Here is a 22,208-nt window from a genome sequence, read left to right on the forward strand (position 1 = left end):
TAAATACACACACACACACACACACACACACACACACACATATTTGTTTACAATTCTTCAAAATAAAAAAATAAAAATAATCTAGCTGGGAGTATTAAAACAGCAGAAGTAGCCTAAATATTATAACTCAGAAATTAGTTTTAATACATTTTAACAGCTTCAAGAAGGGTTTTCTGGTCACATTATAAAATTCCCGTAAGTTGGAAGAACACTGCAAACAAGGAGAAATAACATACACAAAGACACAGAAAGATAAACATTCAGTTCAGGTGTTCAGAAAAAGATTTTTTTCAAGTTAAAGAAAACTGGGCATGCCTAAAAGCAGAAGAGGAGCCAATAAATACTACAGATATCATAGATATGTGAGATAAAATGAGAACAAGGTACTCTAAGAGTCAAGAAAAAACAGGATAAGACAAAGAGGCCCTTCCCTGTTCCTCAAGGACTAGGAAAAAATAAAAGTAAGAAAATGGGTATTTGGGTAGGAATGCCAGCAGTCTTGTGGAAAACCAATTTTTCATTCAAATCCTCAAAGTAAAGAAATAAAAAGCTAAGACTATATGTATCTTGGGGTGTGCTGTGGTGAAGCGAAAGGACTGAGTGTAAATGAATGAAAATATAAACCATAAGCAAAAAACAAACAAAATGAGAAATAAACGACTACCAAGAAAGTTAAAACTACATTAAGATACCAAATTCAAAAGCTTGAAAATATACTCTGTTGGTGAAGTTGCAGGGGAAATGCATATTCGTACTTTGTGGGTATTAATACAAATTGGCACAACCCCTACAGAGAAAAATTAGGCAATGTGTAACAAAACTACATATACATTCACTCTTTTACCCAGGAATCCCATTTCTAGAAATTCATCGTGAAGATACAGCTCCAACTATTTAAAAGTACATATGCACAAGGTTATTCATTAAAGATTATTTATAACCTGTAATGATTAGAAATTACCTAAATGTCCAAGCACAGCTGAATAAACTATGGTACATACACAAAATGGGTAGAGACATCCCTCCATATCTGCAGGTTCGGTTTCAGTATTTGCACGTATTCAACCAACCGCAGATTGAAAATATTTTTATTTTATTTATTTAGTTAGTTTTTTGAGATGGAGACTTGCTCTGTCACCCAGGCTGGAGTGCAGTGGCCCAATCTCAACTCACTGCAACCTCCATCTCCTGGGTTCAAGTGATTCTCCTGCCTCAGCCTCCCTAATAGCTGGGATTACAGGCACCCACCACCACACCCAGATAATTTTTGTATTTTTAATAGACACAGGGTGTCGCTATATTGGCCAGGCTGGTCTTGAACTCCTGGCCTCAGGTGATCCGCCCACCTCGGCTTCCCAAAGTGTTGGGATTACAGGCGTGACCCACTGTGCCCGGCAAAAATATTTTTAAAAAATAAAAAATAAGCTGGTTGTGGTAACTCATGCCTGTAACCCCAGTTCTTCAGGAGGCTGAGGCAGGAAGACTGCTTGAGCCTAGGAGTTTGAGACCAGCAATAGAATGGGCAATATAGTCAGACCTCATCTCTACAAAAAATTAAAACATCAGCTGAGCAGGGAGGCAAGCACCTGTAGCCCAGCTACTAAGGAGCTGAGGTGGGAGGATAGCTTAAGCCTGGGAAGTAGAGGTTGCAGTGAGCTCCGATGGTGCCACTGCACTGCAGCCTAGGCAACAGAGCAAGACTCTGTCTCTAAATAAATAAATAAGTAAACAAAAATAAAAATACACAAAACATGAATCTTTAAAAAACACAGTAAAACAACTATTTACAACATCCATTTACATTGTATTAGGTATTATAAGTAATCTAGAGATGATTTAAAGTATGACTTAAAGGATGTGTGTAGGTTACATGTAAACACTATGACAGTTTATATAAGGGACTTGAGCATTCAGTGATTCTGGCATCCTCAGGGAGTTCTAGAACCAATCCTGCAAGGACACTGAGGAACAACTATACTATGCAGCTGTTAAAAAGAAAAAAAAAAAAAAAAGGAGAAAAGTTCATATGAACTAATATGGAGTGATTACCAGGAAATACTGCTAATTTTTAAAAAGCCAAGTAGTAAAGAACATATATAGTACCATAACTTTTAAGTAAGAAGAGCAAATAAGAACACAAACAAAAAAGAGATAAAGATATCTGCTTATCTTCAATTTGAAAAAAAACTACAGAAAGGATAATTAGAACACAATAAAGTTGGTTACCTACAAAGAAAGGCACAGGAAAGAGGAACACTTCTCTGAATATGCTTTTGTGGTTAGATAAAGGAATATTTGAAATTTTGGGGCAATATATACTTAAGTATTTAGAGACAAAGGGCCAGAATATATTTAATTTGTGCTCAAATGGATCAGAAAAAACATTATACACATATAAACACATGCACAAATATAGACAGAATGCAAATATGACAAAAATAAAGGGCATACAAGTGTTCTTCATATGATTTCATTCTTGCAATTTTGTAAGTTAGAAATTATTTCCAAATTAAAAAAAAAAAAATTTAATGGAAAGAAAAGGCTGCCAAGGAATTGCAGCAAAAATCCTTTTACTGGTAAGGTATTCTATTCTTCTAATCACTTTCTAAAGCTCAGCAAGAAAGATAAGAAGAACTGTGAAGGCAGGCACAACCCAAGGTTAGGGAGAACTAAGTGCAGCATTTATGTGACTATCACTTCCAGACTAAACAAACAGTCTACTGTAGCTAGCAGTGAGTTAACAGATGGAATTAAAAACCAGAAATAAAAAATCTAATGTAGGGTGAAGAGCAGATTCTACAGATAAAAAGATGACAAAGGCCGTGTTTTTAACACTGAAGGTAAAACACTTCCTCTTTCTACTGCTTGCTAATATGCAAACATCACTTTAAAATACTTTAAAAAATAAGGAAACTTTGCTAATTGTGAATCTTTTAGAAATCAGAATGAAAGGTTTTTTCAAAATACTTTGTCCCCATTCCAAGTACCCTAGAAACACACCAGGTATTTAGTCTCCTGGAGGTTCTATCTCAAATTTAACAATGGACTACTTTAAATTTGTTTAGAATACACTATTTGTTTAGAATCCACTATATAGCACAATGTAATAATTTAATAACACCAAGCTGTTTTCTATATGGCTGAGTAAGCACCTTTTGGACAAACCTCCTGCAGATTACAACGATAAATTCTGATGAAAACACATCAACAGGCCAGGCATGGTGGCTCAGGTCTACAACCCCAGCATTTTGGGGGGTCAACACAGGAGGATCACTTGAGGCCAAGAGTTCAAGACCAACCTGCTCAGTACAGCAAGACCTTGTCTCTACTCAAAAATTAAAAATTAGCTGGGTATGGTGGCACATGCCTGTATTCCTAGCTACTTGGAAGGCTGAAGCAGGAAGGATCACTTGAGCCAAGGAGTTCGAGGCTGTGGTAAGCTAGGATTGTGCTACTGCACTCCAGCCTGGGCCACAGATCAAGAACCTAGCGCTATTAAAAACAAAACAAAACAAAAAACACCATAAACAACTATCTGGAGGTAATGGAAAATGACCTAGAGCACCTACTAAAATAGCTCTACAAAGTGAATCAATGAAAAACTCTATAAAGTCAAAATGCTATTCTAAAAAAAGGTTCAAATAACCTACACAAAGGCAAGAAAAAGCAAAGCAAAACAAAAAACAGAGGAACAAACAGAAAACAAAAATAAAATGGCAATCTTAAAATCTGACAATATCATTACATATAAATGGTCCAAATATACCAATTAAAAGGCAGAGATTGGCAGAATGGATTTTTTAAAACATAATCCAACTATCTGCTGTCTACAAGAAACTTCAAATATAACAATACAGTTAGGCTGAAAGAAAAAGGATCGAAACAATTATACCAGGCAAACATGAATAATAACAAAGGGTAAAAAAGGATGTCTTAATATTAGATAAGGTAGAGTTCATAAAGAAAATTATCAGGGTCAGAGAGGAACATTATGTCCACACAAAAACCTGTAAACAATTGTTCATAGTAACTTTAATAGCCAAAAATTGAAAAACAACTAAAATGTCCTACAATGGATGAGTGGTTAAACAAACTTTAGTATATCCAAAACAAGGACTACTGCTCAGCAACAAAAAATAAACTATTCATATGTACCACAGCCTGGATAAATCCCCAAAGAACTGTGCTGAGTGGAAAAAAGCCAACCTTAAAAGCATACATATTGTATGATTTCACTTATAGAACAATCTTGAATTGACAAAATTATAGGAATGAAGAAAAGGTTAGTGGCTGCCAGAGGTTAAGGAAGGTATAAGGAAAAGTGGTTGTAAAAGGGCAACCAACATGAGAGATTGTTGTGAAACGGAAAATGTCCTGTTTTGACTGAATTAGTGTCAATATTCCAGTTGTGATACTATATGACAGTTTTGTAAAATGTTAGTGTCAGGAGGAAGGGGTAACAAGTACACAGTACTGTTATGTACACCATCTTTGCAACCTTCCATGCATCTTTATTTCAAAATAAAAAGTTTTTCTTAAAAGCAGTGATTCTCAGTGTACTATCTTTTTACTGCTAGAACTATTCATAGAAATCTGATATTAATAAGAGCTTACACATTACCTGTGTTCATCTTTACCCATTTAATCCATGATTTCTATATTAGGGCCCACACAGCCGCAGTGAAGCCCTAGGTCAAAAGCAGTATGAACAAGAACAGAATAGGCAACTTCACCCATCAATCTTAAAGACAGTTGTTTACTCTGGCTAAAGTGGCGGTGGCAATTTAAAAAATATATACCAGAATGGAGCTCAAGAAACAAGAGTAAATGAAATGTTTCTTAATTTCTGTTTGGAATGGGGACATAGGCCAAAACCAAAAAAAAGAAAAAAAGAGCAATTATACTTCTTTGGCTAACTTGCAAAACATGCAGTTGCTAAAAATAATTTTTTTAATTACACGGACCTTTAAAGAAAGGAATAAGAAATGAACAATAATTTCCCTACTAGGAGAGCTTATTGATGTTTTAAAAAATAATTAGTAAGAGAAAGCCATGAATAGGCCATAAGTTATTATCTATAGGCTACAAATAAAAGAAAATAACAAGCCTGGACACCACAGTGAGACACCGCCTCTATCAAAAACGAAAAAACATAGCCAGGCATGGTGGCATATGCCTGTGTTCCCAGCTACTCAGGAGGCTGGAATGGGAGGAATGCTTGAGCCTGGGAGGTCAAGGCTGTAGTGAGCTATGATCGTGCCACTGAACTCCAGCCTGGGTGACTGTATTTGTCTGTTCTCACACTGCTATCAAGAACTATCTGAGACTGGGTAATTTATAAAGAAAAGAGGTTTAATCGGTTCACAGTTCCACAAGCTGTACAGGAAGCATGGCTAGGGAGGCCTCAGGAAACTTAAAATCATGGCGGAAGGCAAAGAGGAAGGAGGCACGTCTTACATGGCTGGAGTAGGAGGAAGAGAGTGAAGAGGGAGGTAATACACACTTTCAAACAACCGGATCTTGTGAGAACTCACTCACTGTCACGAGAACAGCGAGGGGGAGATCCGTCCCCTGACCCAATTGCCTTCCACCCATCCCCTCCTCCAACACTGGGGATTACAATTTGACAACAGATTTGGGCAGGGACCCAAATCCAAGTAACATCAGCCAGAGAGCAAGACCCCATCTCAAAATAAAGTAAGTAAAAAGAGTCTCCTTTCTCTACTGACCATTGCAATTCTTGGCCCCAAAGGTATCCACAATTAAAGTGTCTTGTAACTCATTCTTTTAAAATAAAGATAACACATATATCCACATATTTATATTCTATTTTTAAAACAGCAATCACTTAAAAGATCATACTTGTTTTTATTTAGTACGTTCTTTCCATATCAGCAGATACAGATCAACTTAACTCTTTATAATATCTATTACCCCACCAATTTATTTAACTGGTTCCCATTTTGATGGATTCTTTGGTGTTTCCAGTTTTTTGCTAATACAAACAATGTTGAAATAAATATCTATCTCTCCCTCACTTTCTATATATGCATGAATCTTAAGTGTGTGTGTGTACATACATATATACTTTATATATGTGTGTATGTGTGTATGTGTATACACACATACACACACCAATACAATGTGCATGCGTAAAGTTTTGTTACTATAACTGTAACAGTAAATTCCTAGCAGGGAGATAGCATGGTCAAAAATGAACTCACACTTCTTATTTGGGGCAATACTGCCAAACTATCCACAAGACGGACAGTGTCAATTTACATTCCTACCAACAGTATGAGCGTATCAAAACCTTTGCTGGCCAGGAGCAGTGGTCCACACCTGTAATCCCAGCACTTTGGCAGACCAAAGTAGGAAAATGGCTTGAAGCCAGGAGTTCAAGACCAGTCTGGGCAACACATCCCCAACTCTACCAAAAAAAAAAGTTTAAGAAATTAGTTGGGCATGGTGACATGTGCCTACAGTCCCAGCCACATGGGAAGCTGAGGCAAGAATATCACTTGAGCCCAGAAGTTCAAGGTTACAGTGAGCTATGATCACACAACTGCACTCAAGCCTGAGCAACAGAGTGAGACTTTGTTTCTAATTTAAAAAACAAAAAATTAAATTAAAAAATTTCCCAATATGATTAGACACTATAGTAAATTCATTCTAATTTGCACCAGAAGAACACCACTATTTTGAGCAATATTTATTACGGTTATCACTTTTATTTCTTTTTATGAAAATTGAGCATTTTTATCCTATGCCCTTTTCCTACTAGGTACCCACTTACTTTTTGTATTGATTTGCATATAAACTTTATAAATGAAAGCAATTAGCCCCTGTCACATGTCTTGCAAAGATGCTCTGCCAGTTTGTCTCTGATGATTCAAATCCTTTTATAAAGTATTTTTTCTAGTTTTATATATTTTTCATTTCTACACAGTCAAATTTATCAATTGCTTCTTATCCAGTATTAGAATTTTGTATTCTCTTTTGTATTCTGGATAAGTACTAAGTAAAGTTCAAAACTGGATAATATTATCATTATAAAATAGTATTAATTAGTTACTGAATTTAAAATGTTTTATTTAAAGGGAATATATATAAACTAAAACATGAAGTATTAAAGTTGTATTTAATTTTCCAATCATCATTTTAATGCTACAAATAATTCAGAAATAAAATGCATAAAAATAATGCAGAAATAAAATGAGTACTAAAGTTATTGCCAAACACATCTGCTGCTTTTCATTAATTAGTTAACCAAGGGTATCAAACAAAGTAACCAAGTGGTAAGGTAAACGTTGTAACTCCAAAAATACACTGATGATTTTAACCCCATAACTCATTATAAGTCTATTTCTTATTTTTCATATAAATTTGTTAACAAATCATAATTGTATTTTAAAGCCAAAATATAAAACAAAATACTAATTTATCTTAGTTAAGTAACATAAAATACAGTGTTTCACAAAATATTTTTAGTTATTTTGGTACACTATGATGCTGTAAAAGATCAAAATGTTTTTGGATCAAAGGAAACAATAGTTATGCAGGCAGGAACAATAAGCAAAGGACAGAGATTGTTTGAAACTCCTATACTTATCAACATGAACGGTATCTAATGAACAGTTTGAAAAATATGCCCATTTATACATTACTTAACAACATTTGGTAAATCTACTCTCTCACTGTAACCACAGGGAGCTCCATTTGATGTCTTCTTTATTTACACATAAAGAAATACATTTAATCAAGAAATATAAGCAACCCTTCTTTAAAATAAAACAAAAAGCACAGAAAAGTAGTGACCATGGTTCTTGTTGCTGTTATTTCTAAAATGACAAGCTCTCAAATGAAACTCAAATGCATGCACAATGTTGGATTTTAATAGATCTAAGAATACATTAGTAAGAACACCACATTTTAAAATAAAGTATACAGATTTGATTTCTGGCATGTTTCCCAAGAAAAAGCAGTATGATATGGCACCACTCCAATTTTAAAAGTGAAATGTCCCACTTTTCAAAGGTGGTTAGAAATACTTTCTATTTAATAGGAAAGCATCTGGCAATGTAAATCCAAAAATACATCTGTAAAATAATTTTAATAGTGAATTTACAATATGATGGTATTTTTCTTTGAAAGACTGGTAACAACTCAAATACGTTAGGTTTGTCCTAATGAAAATAACTAATTTAAATTGTTTATATCGAAGTTAAATCTACTTACCAGTGAATCTGCATCAGGGCATTCACTATTAAAACAAAATATCAGAAATATTCAATAATTAGAATTGTCTGCTAATTATGCTTGTTTAAAGTCTTTACTTTGGTACTTAAACATAGCTTTTATTTAAACTCTACAAAAAATATTTAGAGAAATCAAACCACGAAGATTAAAACATACCAAATCATTTTAAAATTCAAAAAAGGCATTCTTATACCCATACCAACTGACAAAATAAAAAACAAACAGCTTACAAGTATTCCTTTTTTCTATCAGCTTACATTATGCTTTAAGGGCTTATAAGTATTCTAAAACCTATTTTCAAAAGTAATTCTTTTCCATAAATATACTCACACATCATTGACTTTAAAAAAAAAAAGTCATTATTAAGTGGCAAGTAGTCTGAAAACCTAAAACTACTGGAAAAAAATACAATTTTTAAACACTTCAGTTTCGTTTGAAGTACTTTCCATAACTTAGTATACAAAAAAGTCAAAACTAGTTTTTTCCAAATATACTGAGTAGACTTCCAGTTGGATAACTTTCTTATGTAATGTAATATGTAGTTGAGAACTGAAATTCTATCATTTAACTGATAAACAAGCATTGAATTTGCAAATACACTAGTGAAAAGTATTATTTAAAATGTAAAACTAAAACATAAAGAAGACCTAAATATGTACAACTAAGGACAGTGAGGTCATAAAAAATGAGGTTGGATAGAAGTATTTCCATGTATGCACTCTAACATAAATTCACAAACAAAACTTAAGAGCACAGATGTAAAAGGCTTTTGGACCTTTAACTAATGATAGTTAATGCACACAATGCAGGCTGAGCATCCCTAATCCAAAAATCTGAAATCCAAAGTGCTCCAAAATCTGAGACTTTTTGAGCACTAACAAGATGCTCAAACAAAATGTTCACTGGAACATTCTGGCTTTGGGATTTTTGGTTTAGGAATGCTCAACTGGATGTATTCTGCAAATACTTCAAAATCCAAAAAAATCTGAAATCCAAAACACTTCTAGTCTCAAGCATTTCAAAGGATATGCAATGTGTGTCAAAATCTTATACAAACAGATAAATGCCATTTATCCAAATACTAAGCAAATGCCAGAAGAATCTACAAAATTGAAGAATTTTCTTAAAGGAATATAGGATAAAACAGACTGAAAAAATTAAAAAGGAGAAGATGACATTGCTCTTAATCCAAAATGAAGTACCAAAGAGACAGGGTAAATGCGAAAGGTGACTTACTTTCTTCTTTTTTTTTTTTTTTTTTTTTTTTTCATTTTCTCTCTAACACAGAGTTTCACTCTGTCACCCAGGCTAGATGGAGTTTAGTGGCGCCATGTCGGCTCACTGCAACCTCCGCCTCCCAGGTTCAAGCAATTCTCCAGCCTCAGCCTCCCAAGTAGCTGGGATTACAGGTGTGTACCACCACACCTGGCTAATTTTTGTATTTTTAGTAGAGATGGGGTTTCACAATGTTGGCCAGGCCGGTCTTGAACTCCTGACCTCAAGTAATCCACCCTCCTCGGCCTCCCAAAATGTTGGGTTTACAGGCGTGAGCCACTGCGCCTGGCCCCCCAGGTGACTTTCTAGCCACTTAAAAGTCATTTTAAATTGCACATTTTGAAATACAGCTTCCTTACTGGTAGATGAGAAACACTATACTTTAAACTTATGCATACTCTGAAGAAATGTTCCAGAAAAGGCATAATAATAATAATCCAATCCTAGAGAATCAAATTAATAAAGATGTTAGAACATTTCTACTTTCTTCTTTTTTTAAAAAAAGATGCAGTTTGCACATAAAAGGAAGTGTTAAAAGTTCCAAAGAGTTTACCCTCTGGCTTTAAGCCAAAACACTCCAGTCACTGGGGTAAAGTACTTATCTGTTTGCCTTCACAGTGGGCTATATGAGACTTGCAGAAGAAGCTCCAGGAAGAGGAAGCTCTGAAAAGGGTCTGTCTCCCATAATTACTAGCATCTCAAAAGCCTTCTGGCTATGAAGAGGCATTTCAAGAGCCTCTGGCATTTCAGGCAAAGTGAATTCTAACATTTTTCCTGCCAAGAAGTTTGAAAGAAGGTGATGATGGTGCAGTGGTTTAAGCACTGGCTTTCTGCTCTAGTATTGCCATTGGTTAAAAAACAAAACCAAAAAACCACCCTAAGTGGCTTAATATCATATTGGGAAATTATTGATAAGGAAAACTGTTTTTAAAAACCTGGTTAAAAAATACTATAAGCTCCCTACATGAACAGTAATGAAACCCACACATTATAAAAATAATTTAAGGCCATGATTCTTTACAATACAGCCACTAACAGATGAATTAGATATATTTTAAAAACTTACTAATCAACTGATCAGATTTCAATATGTATTGTTAATATTATAAAAATAGATTAAGTTTCACCCCCTTAAAAAAATCCCCTTCATAAATGCTCAAGAAAGACATCTGAAGAAGATTTGATAACTATAGATATAAATCACTTTGCAATTGGTCTTGATTTGTTAACCAAATACTACTTGGGAGAGGGGAAGAGACAGCCATTAAAATGAAAGAAATTCTAAGAAACTCAAATAGAAATATAACTAGGTAGAAAGCACAAACTGTTCTCTTATGTTAAAAATATGAGTGCCCATCAAATATTAAATCTCATGAGAATTCCGTTGATTATGCTAGGGAAGTGCGGTCTTTAAACTAATTTTCAGTCAGTGTTGGTGGGTCAACAAATCACTCACGACTTTTGATCAGTGTCTCTTCTATCTAAATGGACTGAATAATCATGGAAAGAAAGATTGCTTTAATTCTAGTTTGTCTCTGAATAATCATAGCTCAATGATTCTTAACCCCAGGTATACATTAGAAATCAAAGGGGCTGCTTAAAAAAGAGCAAAAATTATGTTGAGGTTTCATGCCGAGAGAATCTGATTTAATTGGTCTGAGGTAGGACCTAGCTTAGGTATATTTACTTTAATTTCCCAGGTAGTTCTAATGTGTAGCCAAAGTAGAAAACAAACAAACAAACAAAAACTTTGGTTAGCTAATCTAACTCAATTTCTTACATATTTATTACATATTCTTTGTATATTAATTTTTTATTTTTAAAAGAAGGTAAATCAAGTTGGGCACGGTGGCTCAGGCCTGTAATCCCAGCACTTTGGAAGGCTGAGGCGGGTGCTTCACCTGAGGTCAGGAGTTCGCGACCAGCCTGGCCAATATGGTAAAATCCTGTCTCTACTAAAAATACAAAAAATTAGCCAGATGTGGTAGGCGCTGTAATCTCAGCTACTTGGGAGGCTGAGGCAGGAGGAGAATCGCTTGAACCTGGGAGGCAGAGGTTGCAGTGAGCCGAGACTGCGCCACTGCACTCCAGCCTGGGCAACAAGAGTGAAACTCCATCTCAAAAAAAAAAAAAAAAAAAAAAGAAGGTAAATCAGACTTATAAGTGGACCAAATATTCCATCTAAAAATGATGACCTAGTATAAACAGTAAAATATTAGGGCTTTTCTCTCCCCTATTTAACATTTTCCATCAATGTATGTATATGTATCACTATGTGCCTATACACTTAGAATTGTCTAGAAGGATTTTCATCAAATAGTTGACCAGAGATTTTCTCTTAGGCATTAAGACTTTGATGAATTTTTTGTTTTCTTTGCACTTTTAATTTTTTTAAATATGCATTTATCATTTTATAAAAATGAGGATATTTCAAAAATTTCCATTTCTGGACATTAAAGCTTTTGTCTATAATGTCTTAAATTTTTTAAATAATTAACAAGTTAATACTTTGATCTAAAACCAGAGGAACTGGCAAATGCATTTATTAATATTTAGAAAAGCTTGTTTTTCACACCTTACACATACACTTTTGAGTTATTTCCACAATACTTTTTTCTTTCCAAATGCAAAACAGTCTTATTCTTAATCACTTATAAAAATAAAAAGGATTTTGACAATATTTAAAATACTTACACAGATTCTGCATCTTTTTCCTTTTTGATGATTCCTGGCAAAGCAAAGGTCTTTCTTTTCCTTGGTTTTATACCTTTAAAATAAATATATATTGTTACAGAAACATAACTGTTCCTGATAAACATATTAAGTTTAGGAATACATCTTGCATCTTCACACATAACTTGCTCGTAACTGCTGATGATAAATGTGGATGACAGAAATAAAATTATCAACCACTCAACCCTATTAGTTAGACTTTTCTTATGTTAATAAAACAGTCTATTATTCATCAAAAGATCCTAGAACATTTACTTGATAGATAAAATTTTCTTCTCTTTTCCTAAGCCTACCTTACGTCATCTTACACATAATAAGCATATGGAGATATCTTAAAACTTCAATGAAAGTACATTACTCATTATACTAAACTTTGTTATAAACGTCAAATCATGTTATAAAGGTCAAATCACGTTTGCTTTTTAGAGGGTCACAAAATATAAATGTATTGTTTTAGATAAAAGGATGACACAGCAGACCCATTAGAACTATAATATGGGGCCAGGTGCAGTGATGCATGCCTGTATTCCCAGCACTTTGGAAGGCCAAGGCAGACAGATCACTTGAACTCAGGAGTTCGAGACCAGCCTAGGCAACATGGTGAAACCCTGTCTCTACAAAAAAATACAAAAAAATAGCTGGGTGTGGTGGTGCGTGCCTGTGGTCCTAGCTACTCAGGAGGCTAGGGTGAGAGGACTGCTTGAGTCCAGGAGATGGAGGCTGCAGTGAGCTGTGATCACACCACTGCACTCTACCCTGAGTGACAGAGTGAGACCTTACCTCAAAAATTTAAAAAAAAAAAAAAAAAAAACAGAAACAGAAAAAAACAAAAACGAAAAAAGAAGTATAATATGAAAAGTTTACAATATGGCACTCTTGTGTCCATATGTTGTCCCTAATACAAACAATGCTATAAATGGATTCTACCATAACCGAGGAGTAAAAATTATCTTTCATATTCCTAATAAGGCAACTCTTCATCCTCTTGACAAATTATTTTTAAAGGCCAGTCACGCTATTAACTGTTGATAGAATTAAGCACTTAAGGCCTGGCGTGGTGGGTCACACCTACAATCCCAGCACTTTGGGAGGCCGAGGTGGGTGGATCACCTGAGGTCAGGAGTTTGACACCAGCCTGGCCAACATGGTGAAACCCCATTTCCACTAAAAACACACAAAAAATTAGCCGGGCACAGTGGTGCACAGCTGTAATCCCAGCTACTTGGGAGGCTGAGGCAGAAGAATTATCCGAACCAGAAGGCAGAGGTTGCAGTCAGCCAAGATCACGCCACTGCACTCCAGCCTGGGTGACGGAGCGAGACCCTGTCTCAAAAAAAAGAATTCAGCACTTAAAACTTAGGTGTTTACTCTTTGAGAATTGAGCAGTAGAGGCCGGGTGCAGTGGCTCACGCCTGTAATCCTAGCACTTTGGAGGCTAAGGTGGATGGATCACTTGAGCTCTGGAGTTCAAGACTAGTCTAGCCAACATAGTGAAACCCTTTCTCTAAAAAAAAATACAGAAGTTAGCTGGGCATGGTGGCACACACCTGTAGTCCCAGCTAATTTGGGGGCTGAGGTGGTAGGATGGCTTGGACCTGGGAGGTCAAGGCTGCAGTGGGCAGAGATCACGCCACTGTACTCCAGCCTGGGAAACAAAACGAGACCCTGTCTCCCAAAAAATAAAAAAAGAAGAGAGCAGTAGAGACTTTAGGTTTAAGCTAGCCCCTCATCTTACAGATGAGGAAATTCAAGAAGGGTTTTTGTTGTTGTTTTTGAGACAGGGTTTTACTCTGTTGCCCAGGCTGGAGTGCAGTGGTACAATCACGGCTCACCACAGGCTTCTCCTCCCAGACTCCAGCAATCCTTCTACCTCAGCCTTCCCAGTAGCTGGGACTACAGGTGCACACCAGCACACCTACTAATTTTAAGTTTTTTTATAGAGATGGGTCTCAGCATGATTCCCAGCTGGTCTCGAACTCCTGGACTCAAGTAATCCTCCTGCCTCAGCCTCCCAAAGTGCTGAGATTACAAGCAGGAGCCACTGTGCCCAGCCAAATGATGGTAATATTAACATTAATGAAATGTTATCCAGTGTACAATTAGCACTACACATTACAGTGATGAATTTCATATTCATGACATTAGAAGGCTTAAACATGGATGTCAATGAAGAAAACTATTTCAATGTGTATTTAAAAACAAATGCATGTTATACTTAATCTTTAAAAATATATAATCTAACACACGAATATTCTTTTGGGAAAATCTGTTATTTATTAAGCAACAAGTAGCACCTGCAGGCCTTCAAACTAATTTCAGATTTTTACAGCACTCTATTACATAGATACGCTGACACCTAGGGATAGCAGTCCCTCCTTATTTGTTCAATGAAAAGAAGATAAGATGCTAGCTAGCTGCCATGTGCATTAACGTATTATAACTAATCAACTTACCTTCAACTGCACTAGCAGTGTCACATTCTTCAAATTCAATGAGGCCTGGAAAAAAAAAATTGAAAAACTTCTAGTAGAAAAAAACTATCAGGTAAACTTTAATACTTTTTTTTTACATTTTAAATTTTTTATTCTACTTTTAATTGACAACACATCTTTTTAATTGTTCTGAAATGGTTCTAGTTGTTACCTAATAGTTAATTCAAATATCAGTAATACATTTTAAAAATCAAATAATTCTAACAGTGAAAAACAACTGAGACTAGCCCATTATGATCACAATAATTTACTGAAAACCCATTATACATGATGCCACAGAATTAGAGACACAAGAATATGCGGTTTCTGCTTTCAAGGAGCTGGCAGTACTATTAATGAGAGAAAACAAGCGTGGTAAAGGTGGTTGCTGAATCCTCGGTGGTGTTCATGGGAAGAACAGGGCTACCAAGATAGTAAATACTACTAGAACATAAGCTTAGGACCTCATCTGTCCTGTTCGTCACTGTATCTTCAATACTTAAAAAATGCCAGGTAAATAATAAGTTGGGTAAATAAGTAAATATTTATTGAATGAATAAATGAACTAATTACAGACTAAGTGGTGACCTTGGGATTATAATCCAGATCTCTCTAAGTGTATAGCAGGTCAAGGAATGTGAACTACAGCTTACAGGAAATAGGAAGAGTTTTCTTTTTTTTTTTTTTTTGAGACGGAGTCTCACTCTGTCGCCCCGGCTAGAGTACAGTGGCGCGATCTCGGCTCACTGCAAGCTCCGCCTCCCGGGTTCACACCATTCTCCTGCCTCAGCCTCCTGAGTAGCTGGGACTACAGGCACCCACCACCACGCCCGGCTGATTTTTTGTATTTTTAGTAGAGACGGGGTTTCACCGTGTTAGCCAGGATGGTCTCGATATCCTGACCTCATGATCCGCCCGCCTCGGCCTCCCAAAGTGCTGGCATTACAGGCATGAGTCACCTCACCCAGCCAGCAAGAGTTTTCATGTAAGATCATATACATCCACCCACAAAGTGATCTTCAAGGAACATTAATTTAGCACTGCTATGAGAGACAGACTGTAGAAGAGGAGGATGATAAAGTGGAAATCATTAGAAAACAATTAAAATAGCCCTGAAATGATTGACTGCTCAGACTAGCTTTAAAAGCCATAAAATACGGCATACTTCATATATGTGAAATATCAAATTATTTGGGAGTAGAGAAAGTAGCAAAACATGAATTACTCTCCTAATGATATATCCCAAAAGCTAAATATGAGACTAAAAAATTATCTCCCACTAAGCTGTCATTTAGTCCTTTTTATATATAAATTCATGAAAGTCTAGCATTTTTTTGTGAAATAATTTTTATTTTATTAATGGTAATTTGTATAACTTGCTATATGAAGAAATTTTAAAATAGAGCTTGAAATAGAGAGTAGATGATAGAGAATTTTGTTACTGGTTCCTCTGAGATGCGAAGCTTACCTATGTACAAATTCATGATCAGCATTATTATTGATCATTCCATTACAAAAGAAAGCCACTGATTAACAAGAAGATCTCTCTACGAGTAGGGGGATCTAAAAATACTGGCTTAATGTCCCTCTCCCTCCCCCTAAATCTAAGATTTATTTCTGTGTGGTTCTAGTTTCCATTCAAATAAAATAGATTAACATTTACTAATAAGCAGAATAAAACTGTCATAAAAGTGAGTTGATAAACAAGGTCCTAATCAATTATTAGTATGTTCCTTACTAGTACATTCTTCTAAATATAAACTAAGACTAAAAAAAAGTTTATCACTTCTATCCAAAAAAGCCTTAAAGAGTCAGAAAATGACCCAATTAAAAATTTAAGGACTTTATTCAAACCCATTCTGCAAATCTGGAAGCTGAGAAATCATTTAATAAAAGGGTACCGAGCTTGTTCTTAGAATCCCTTAGAGGCCTATCATAACAATTTACAATGAGATGAGGGCAGGCTGAAAAATCAATAAAGGTAAAGAAATTAAGATGTGCAAATTAGCAACTTTTCATTTAGTATAAAAATTATGAATAATAAATCTCTACCTAAATTACCAACAGCTTATTATATATTATTGGCTTTTCCAAGTACTAATAAAGCTGGAGAAAATATAATCATCTGTTGAGACGAGAAAGGGTTTACCAAAAAAAGGCAACCAGGCATGTGGTTAGTCAAAAATTCTTCTACAGCTACACATCCACATAATTTCTACCCATTAACTATTTACAGAATCTCTAGTGCTTAAGCTACACACTTACTCTAGAGAGTAGAAAAAAGTAACTACAATAAAAACAAAACACCAATGCCAAATTGCCTTGTTTACAAATACTAAATATATATTATCTAGAAGGACTTTTACATCATCATCTTAGCAAATATGGTACATACAGAAAAAAAGATTTGTAAAATCTTTGGATAACTTCATATATGTGAAAATAGTAAAGACATCCCTCAACTAATCAGTCCCTTTAAACAAAATTCTCCTTTTTGTTCTCACAAAACTCTTTTCCTATAGTAAACATATCTTGATTTCTCTTATCTTTTCTAAACAGCCTCTTAAAATCCATTTGAAATAGAAAAATGCCTCCCCCAAAAAAAAGAAAAAACATTTTGAAATATAAGATGCCAAATCACTTCAAATCAAAAAATATATATTAAAAATTTTAAATTGAGTACCATCCACATAAACTTTTCCATTACAGATAGAAATAATGATTTCTGTCATAATAAACCTAAATACAACCTTCAACAAAAAAACCATTACATCATGCATGAACAAGATTTTCTTTTACAAATGGCATATGCTCCACATGCTGCTTCACATGGCAAGGCTTTGCGTGCCTGGCTCAGTGCCAGTTGACAACTCAGCTGGATATCAATGCACATTCTAACCCCCCTTGTAGCATGTCACTTCTGAACTGCTTCACAAGTGGAAAGTTTATTCAGCATCTCCTTCAAATGCAGTCCACTGCCCATCATTCTGCTATTTAATCATAAGACAGGTTATTTTTTTTGACAGTACTAAAGCCAGAGTGAGAGTCTTAATGAATAGTTTGCTACAACTGGAATTTCAACTGTTTTAGACTGAATTAATTCTTTTGTCAAAATAAATAACTGCTCTTAGCACTTAGATTTTATGTTGGGTCACAAGGGCAATTTAGTTTGTATAAAAGCAAATAAACCCATTTTGGCTCTGTCTCCTGATGCTCTTTTACACATTATTTTAAAACACCACTATGAGTTCAATTAAACTCACAAAACAGAAGAACAACTCTAAGAGGTCAATGATTCAAAGCAAAACAATTCTTAAATACGACGCTTTAATCATCAGGTAGGAATAAATAAATGCTATAAAAAAAAGCCATCAACCTAAAGATCCATTCAAATCTAATTTGGACTAAAACTTTGAAAAGATGTTACAAGAAAAAAACAACTTACTTAACGGTAATCTTTGATCACCACAAATGTTCTGGGGACTGAAAAGAGTATAAAATATATGGAATATTTAATTAATAAACCCTGTTGTTTCGGAATCAATCCTAAATCTCAGGCCATCAACAGGACAAGTTTTTAATATTATCTAGCTAAAAACTGCCCTCAAAATTCAAATAGTAAGTCTGGGCTATTCAAATCAAGCATATTTCTGCTTCTAATCAGAACTAAACACAAACAAACACTCTCAGACATACACTAAAAGTTTAATAAAAGGAATGACGATAATGAAGGGGTGTGTGCATGTGTGCGCATGAGCAAGGAGAGAGGTGTGACTCATAACAATGGAAATCAATGACTACATTTTCAATCTTGCTCCTGGGCCTGTGGAATGCAACACAGTCATATTCCCAGATGCCTGGGATGATGGGCCAGGCAAGCTAACACAAAAAAGAGAATCACACTCCAGCTTGTGGTGATATGCACAGGGTACACAGGCTCAAATTCTAATTTTGATACTCTTTTTGAACTACTCTTTTTGAACCTAGGTTGTATCATCTATAAAAGGTAAATAACAAACATAGCATCTGCTTTCTGTCTCTCCATAGCCTTATACAATTTTTCCCTTTTGCTAAACCATTTGAAAGTTGCAGACATCAATGACACTTCACTTCAGGAGTATGTGTTTTAACAAAGGACTTGCTGAATCAATTTCCTCAATTCAGTGGTTCCAAACCTCATGAGAGACTCCTGGTGCAATGCTTCTAAACTATATTATGTATGAGAATCACCTGGAGAACTTGTTAAACCACAGACTACTGGGCTTCACTCCCACAGTGTTCTATTCAGAAGGTCTAGGGTGGAGCTCAAATATTTGCATTTTTAACAAATTCCCAGGTGATGCCGCTGGCCCTGGAATCACATTTCGAGAAATACAGTCCTAGTAGACTCTGTGGCCACTGCCAGATATTTAATTAGTCTAGACAGTGCTTCTTCAATTATACTGTGCATACAAAGCCCAAAGCATCTTGGGGTCTTATCAAAATACAGAATCTGATTCAGCAGGACTGGGATAGGATTTGAGATTCTCCATTTATAACAAGCATTCATGTAGTGTAATGCTATAGGTTCTCAACAATGGCTGCAAGTTACAATCAGCTGAGGAGTTTTAAACTATAGTGGTACCCACCCTGGACCAAGGAAATCAATTTCTTGGCTGGGCACGGTGGCTCACACCTGTAATCCGAGCACTGTGAAAGGCTGAGGCAGGTGAATCACCTGAGGTCAGGAGTCCAACGCCAGCCTGGCCAACATGGTGAAACCTCGTCTCTACTAAAAATACAAAAATTAGCTGGGAGTGGTGGTGGGCCCCTGTAATCCCAGCTACTTGGGAGTCTGAGGCAGGAGAATCACTTGAACCCAGGAGGCAGAGGTTGCAGTAAGCCAAGATCATGTCACTGCACTCCAGCTTGGGTGACAGAGCAAGACTGTCTCAAAAAAAAAAAAGAAAGAAAGAAAAATCAATTTTTGTACATAAAAAAAGAAAAATGCAAAGAAAAAAATCTCCAAAAATAATTCTTGTATGTACCTGATATGGTTTGGATGTCTGTACCCTCCAAATAACACGTGGAAATGTGATTCCCACGTGCGAGGTGGGGCCTAATGGGAGATAACTGGATCATACAGGAGGATCTTTCATGAACGGCTTAGCATCATCCCCTTGGTAATAAGTGAGTTCTCGCTCAGTTACTTCACACAAGATCTGGTTGTTTAAGAGCGTCTGGTACCTCCCCACCCTCTCTCCCATGTTCCCAATATTGCCATGTGACATGCTGGCTCTCTGTTGCCTTCCACTATGATTCTAAGTTTCCTAAGGTCTCACCAGAAGCAGATGCCAGCACCATGCTTCCTATAAAGCCCGCAGAACCATGCGCCAAGTTAAATATCTTTTCTTTAAAAATGACCTACCTGCAGGTATTTCTTTATAGTGACACTAGAATGGACGAATACAGTACCCAAGGCTTGAAAACTATGAGGAAAATTTAGAAACTACAGTCTTAAATCAAAGAAACAGGTTTTTAACCACAGATTTCAGTCACTGTGAAACATTCCAAAATTACCTAGTTCTCCAAACACAGAATCTTAGTACTGAAATATAATCTCCTCTTACATCCAAATTTTGACACTGTCCCCACACTCACAAGGTTGAGTCATGTTTTCATCTTCAATGATCCTGATAAAACCCTTGTTTCGACTTTTAATTATAGCACTTACGTCTATAAACCTTGCCCATGTTAGTTGGAACTATATCCTTTCAGTTACTCATGCCAAAACCCTTAAAATGATTCTTTCCAATTCCTTGTTAAACAGATTTGCTGAGGTATAATTAACACGATAAACTACATCTATTTAAATTGTACAGTTTAATGAATTTTGACATGTGTAACATTTGTGAGTCTACTACCACAAATAAGATAACATATATAGTTATCACCTCATGCTCCTTTGTAACCCATTCCACCCTTCCCAAGGCTATCACTGATCTGCTTTCTGTCACTATAAATTAGTGTACATTTTCTAGAAAGTTATATAAATAGAATCATATAATATGGGCCGGGCACGGTGGCTCATGCCTGTAATCCCAGCACTTTGGGAGGCCGAGGCGGGTGGATCAGGAGGTCAGGAGTTCAAGACCAACCTGGCCAACATGGTGAAACCCCGTCTCCACTAAAAATACAAAAATTAGCTGGGCATAGTGGTGCACACCTGTAGTCCCAGCTGCTTGGGAGGCTGAGGCAGGAGAATCACCTGAACCTAGGAGGTGGAGTTTGCAGTGAACCAAGATCGCGCCACTGTACTCCAGCCTAGGTGACAGAGCGAGACTCCGTCTCAAAAAAAAAAAAAAAGGAATCATATAATATGTATTCTTATTTTGATCTGGCTTCCTTCACTCAGTAGTTTATTAATTTTTATTGCAGAGTAGTACTTCACTGCATGGACATACTACAATTTGTTTATCTGTTCATCTGTTAATGGACATTTGGGTTGTTTGCAGTTTGGAGCTACTACAAATAAAACTGCCATGAACATTCATGGATGAATCTCAAAATAATTTTGCTGAGTGAAAGAAGTCACAGACTGGGAGAAAATAGTCACTATATATATATATATATATATATATACACACACACACAAATGGAAACCTGCTAAACTTTTATGAATTATAAATACATAAAGAAAAATTACCAAAATGACTGTAAAATAGAAAACATTGAAAATATGGATTTTACTCTCTTTTAGCAACTGAATTACCTGAGAGTAGTTAGGGTTACAAAGGCAATGTCACTGGAATATAAAAAGACATCCAGAATTAGAAAACACCTGTTTATTCATGATCCTTTCAGACCACAGGTGCCTTAATATTCAAAGCATCCTCTTACAGTGACTCAAATTCCAGAAGAACCAAGCATTACTACGCTAAAATAAAAACAATGACAGGCCAAGTGCAGTGGTTCACGCTTGTAATCCCAGTACTTTGGGAGGCTGAGGCACCACTTTGGGTGGACTGCTTCACGCCAAGAGTTCGAGAACAGCCTAGCCAACATGGTGAAACCATGTCTCTACTAAAAATACAAAAATTAGCCAGGCATGGTGATGCACGCCTGTAAGCCCAGCTGCTCGAGAGGCTGAGACATGAGAATTGCTTGAACCTGGGAGATGGAGGTTTCAGTGAGACTGAGATCATGCCACTGCACTCCAGACTGGGCAATAGAATGAGACTCTGTCTCAAAAAAAAGCAAAACAAAAAGGCAATGACAAAAAGTATCAGTATATATAATAAATAATATAACATGATCATAATGAGGAAGAAAAAAATTTGTAATGCTCTCAGTTTGACTTACATAAAAGAACTGAAAACATAAACTGACAGGTTATAGCTTTCAATAGATAACTGACTAAAAATAAAATTGGTGTCATTTTGCAGCATTAGAGAAATACGTTAACTTATGTATACAATTTTTTTTTTTTTT

At 35.8% G+C, this 22,208-nt stretch overlaps 1 protein-coding gene across 2 annotated transcripts in view; it reads right to left on the reverse strand.

Moving 5' to 3' along the window:
• Positions 1-22,208, reverse strand: part of FCHO2 (FCH domain only 2) — a 135,682-nt gene that overhangs the window by 52,884 nt on the left and 60,590 nt on the right. For both annotated transcript variants that reach the window (XM_011996871.1, XM_011996863.1), the window contains 3 exons: positions 14,721-14,765; positions 12,229-12,301; positions 8,239-8,263 (listed from right to left, as the gene is read on the reverse strand). In XM_011996871.1, the coding sequence (XP_011852261.1) occupies positions 8,239-8,263; positions 12,229-12,301; positions 14,721-14,765 (143 nt within the window). The remainder of the gene's footprint in view (positions 1-8,238; positions 8,264-12,228; positions 12,302-14,720; positions 14,766-22,208) is intronic.

Source organism: Mandrillus leucophaeus, unplaced genomic scaffold, assembly GCF_000951045.1.
Source record: "Mandrillus leucophaeus isolate KB7577 unplaced genomic scaffold, Mleu.le_1.0 Scaffold114, whole genome shotgun sequence".
Classification (NCBI taxonomy): domain Eukaryota; kingdom Metazoa; phylum Chordata; class Mammalia; order Primates; family Cercopithecidae; genus Mandrillus; species Mandrillus leucophaeus.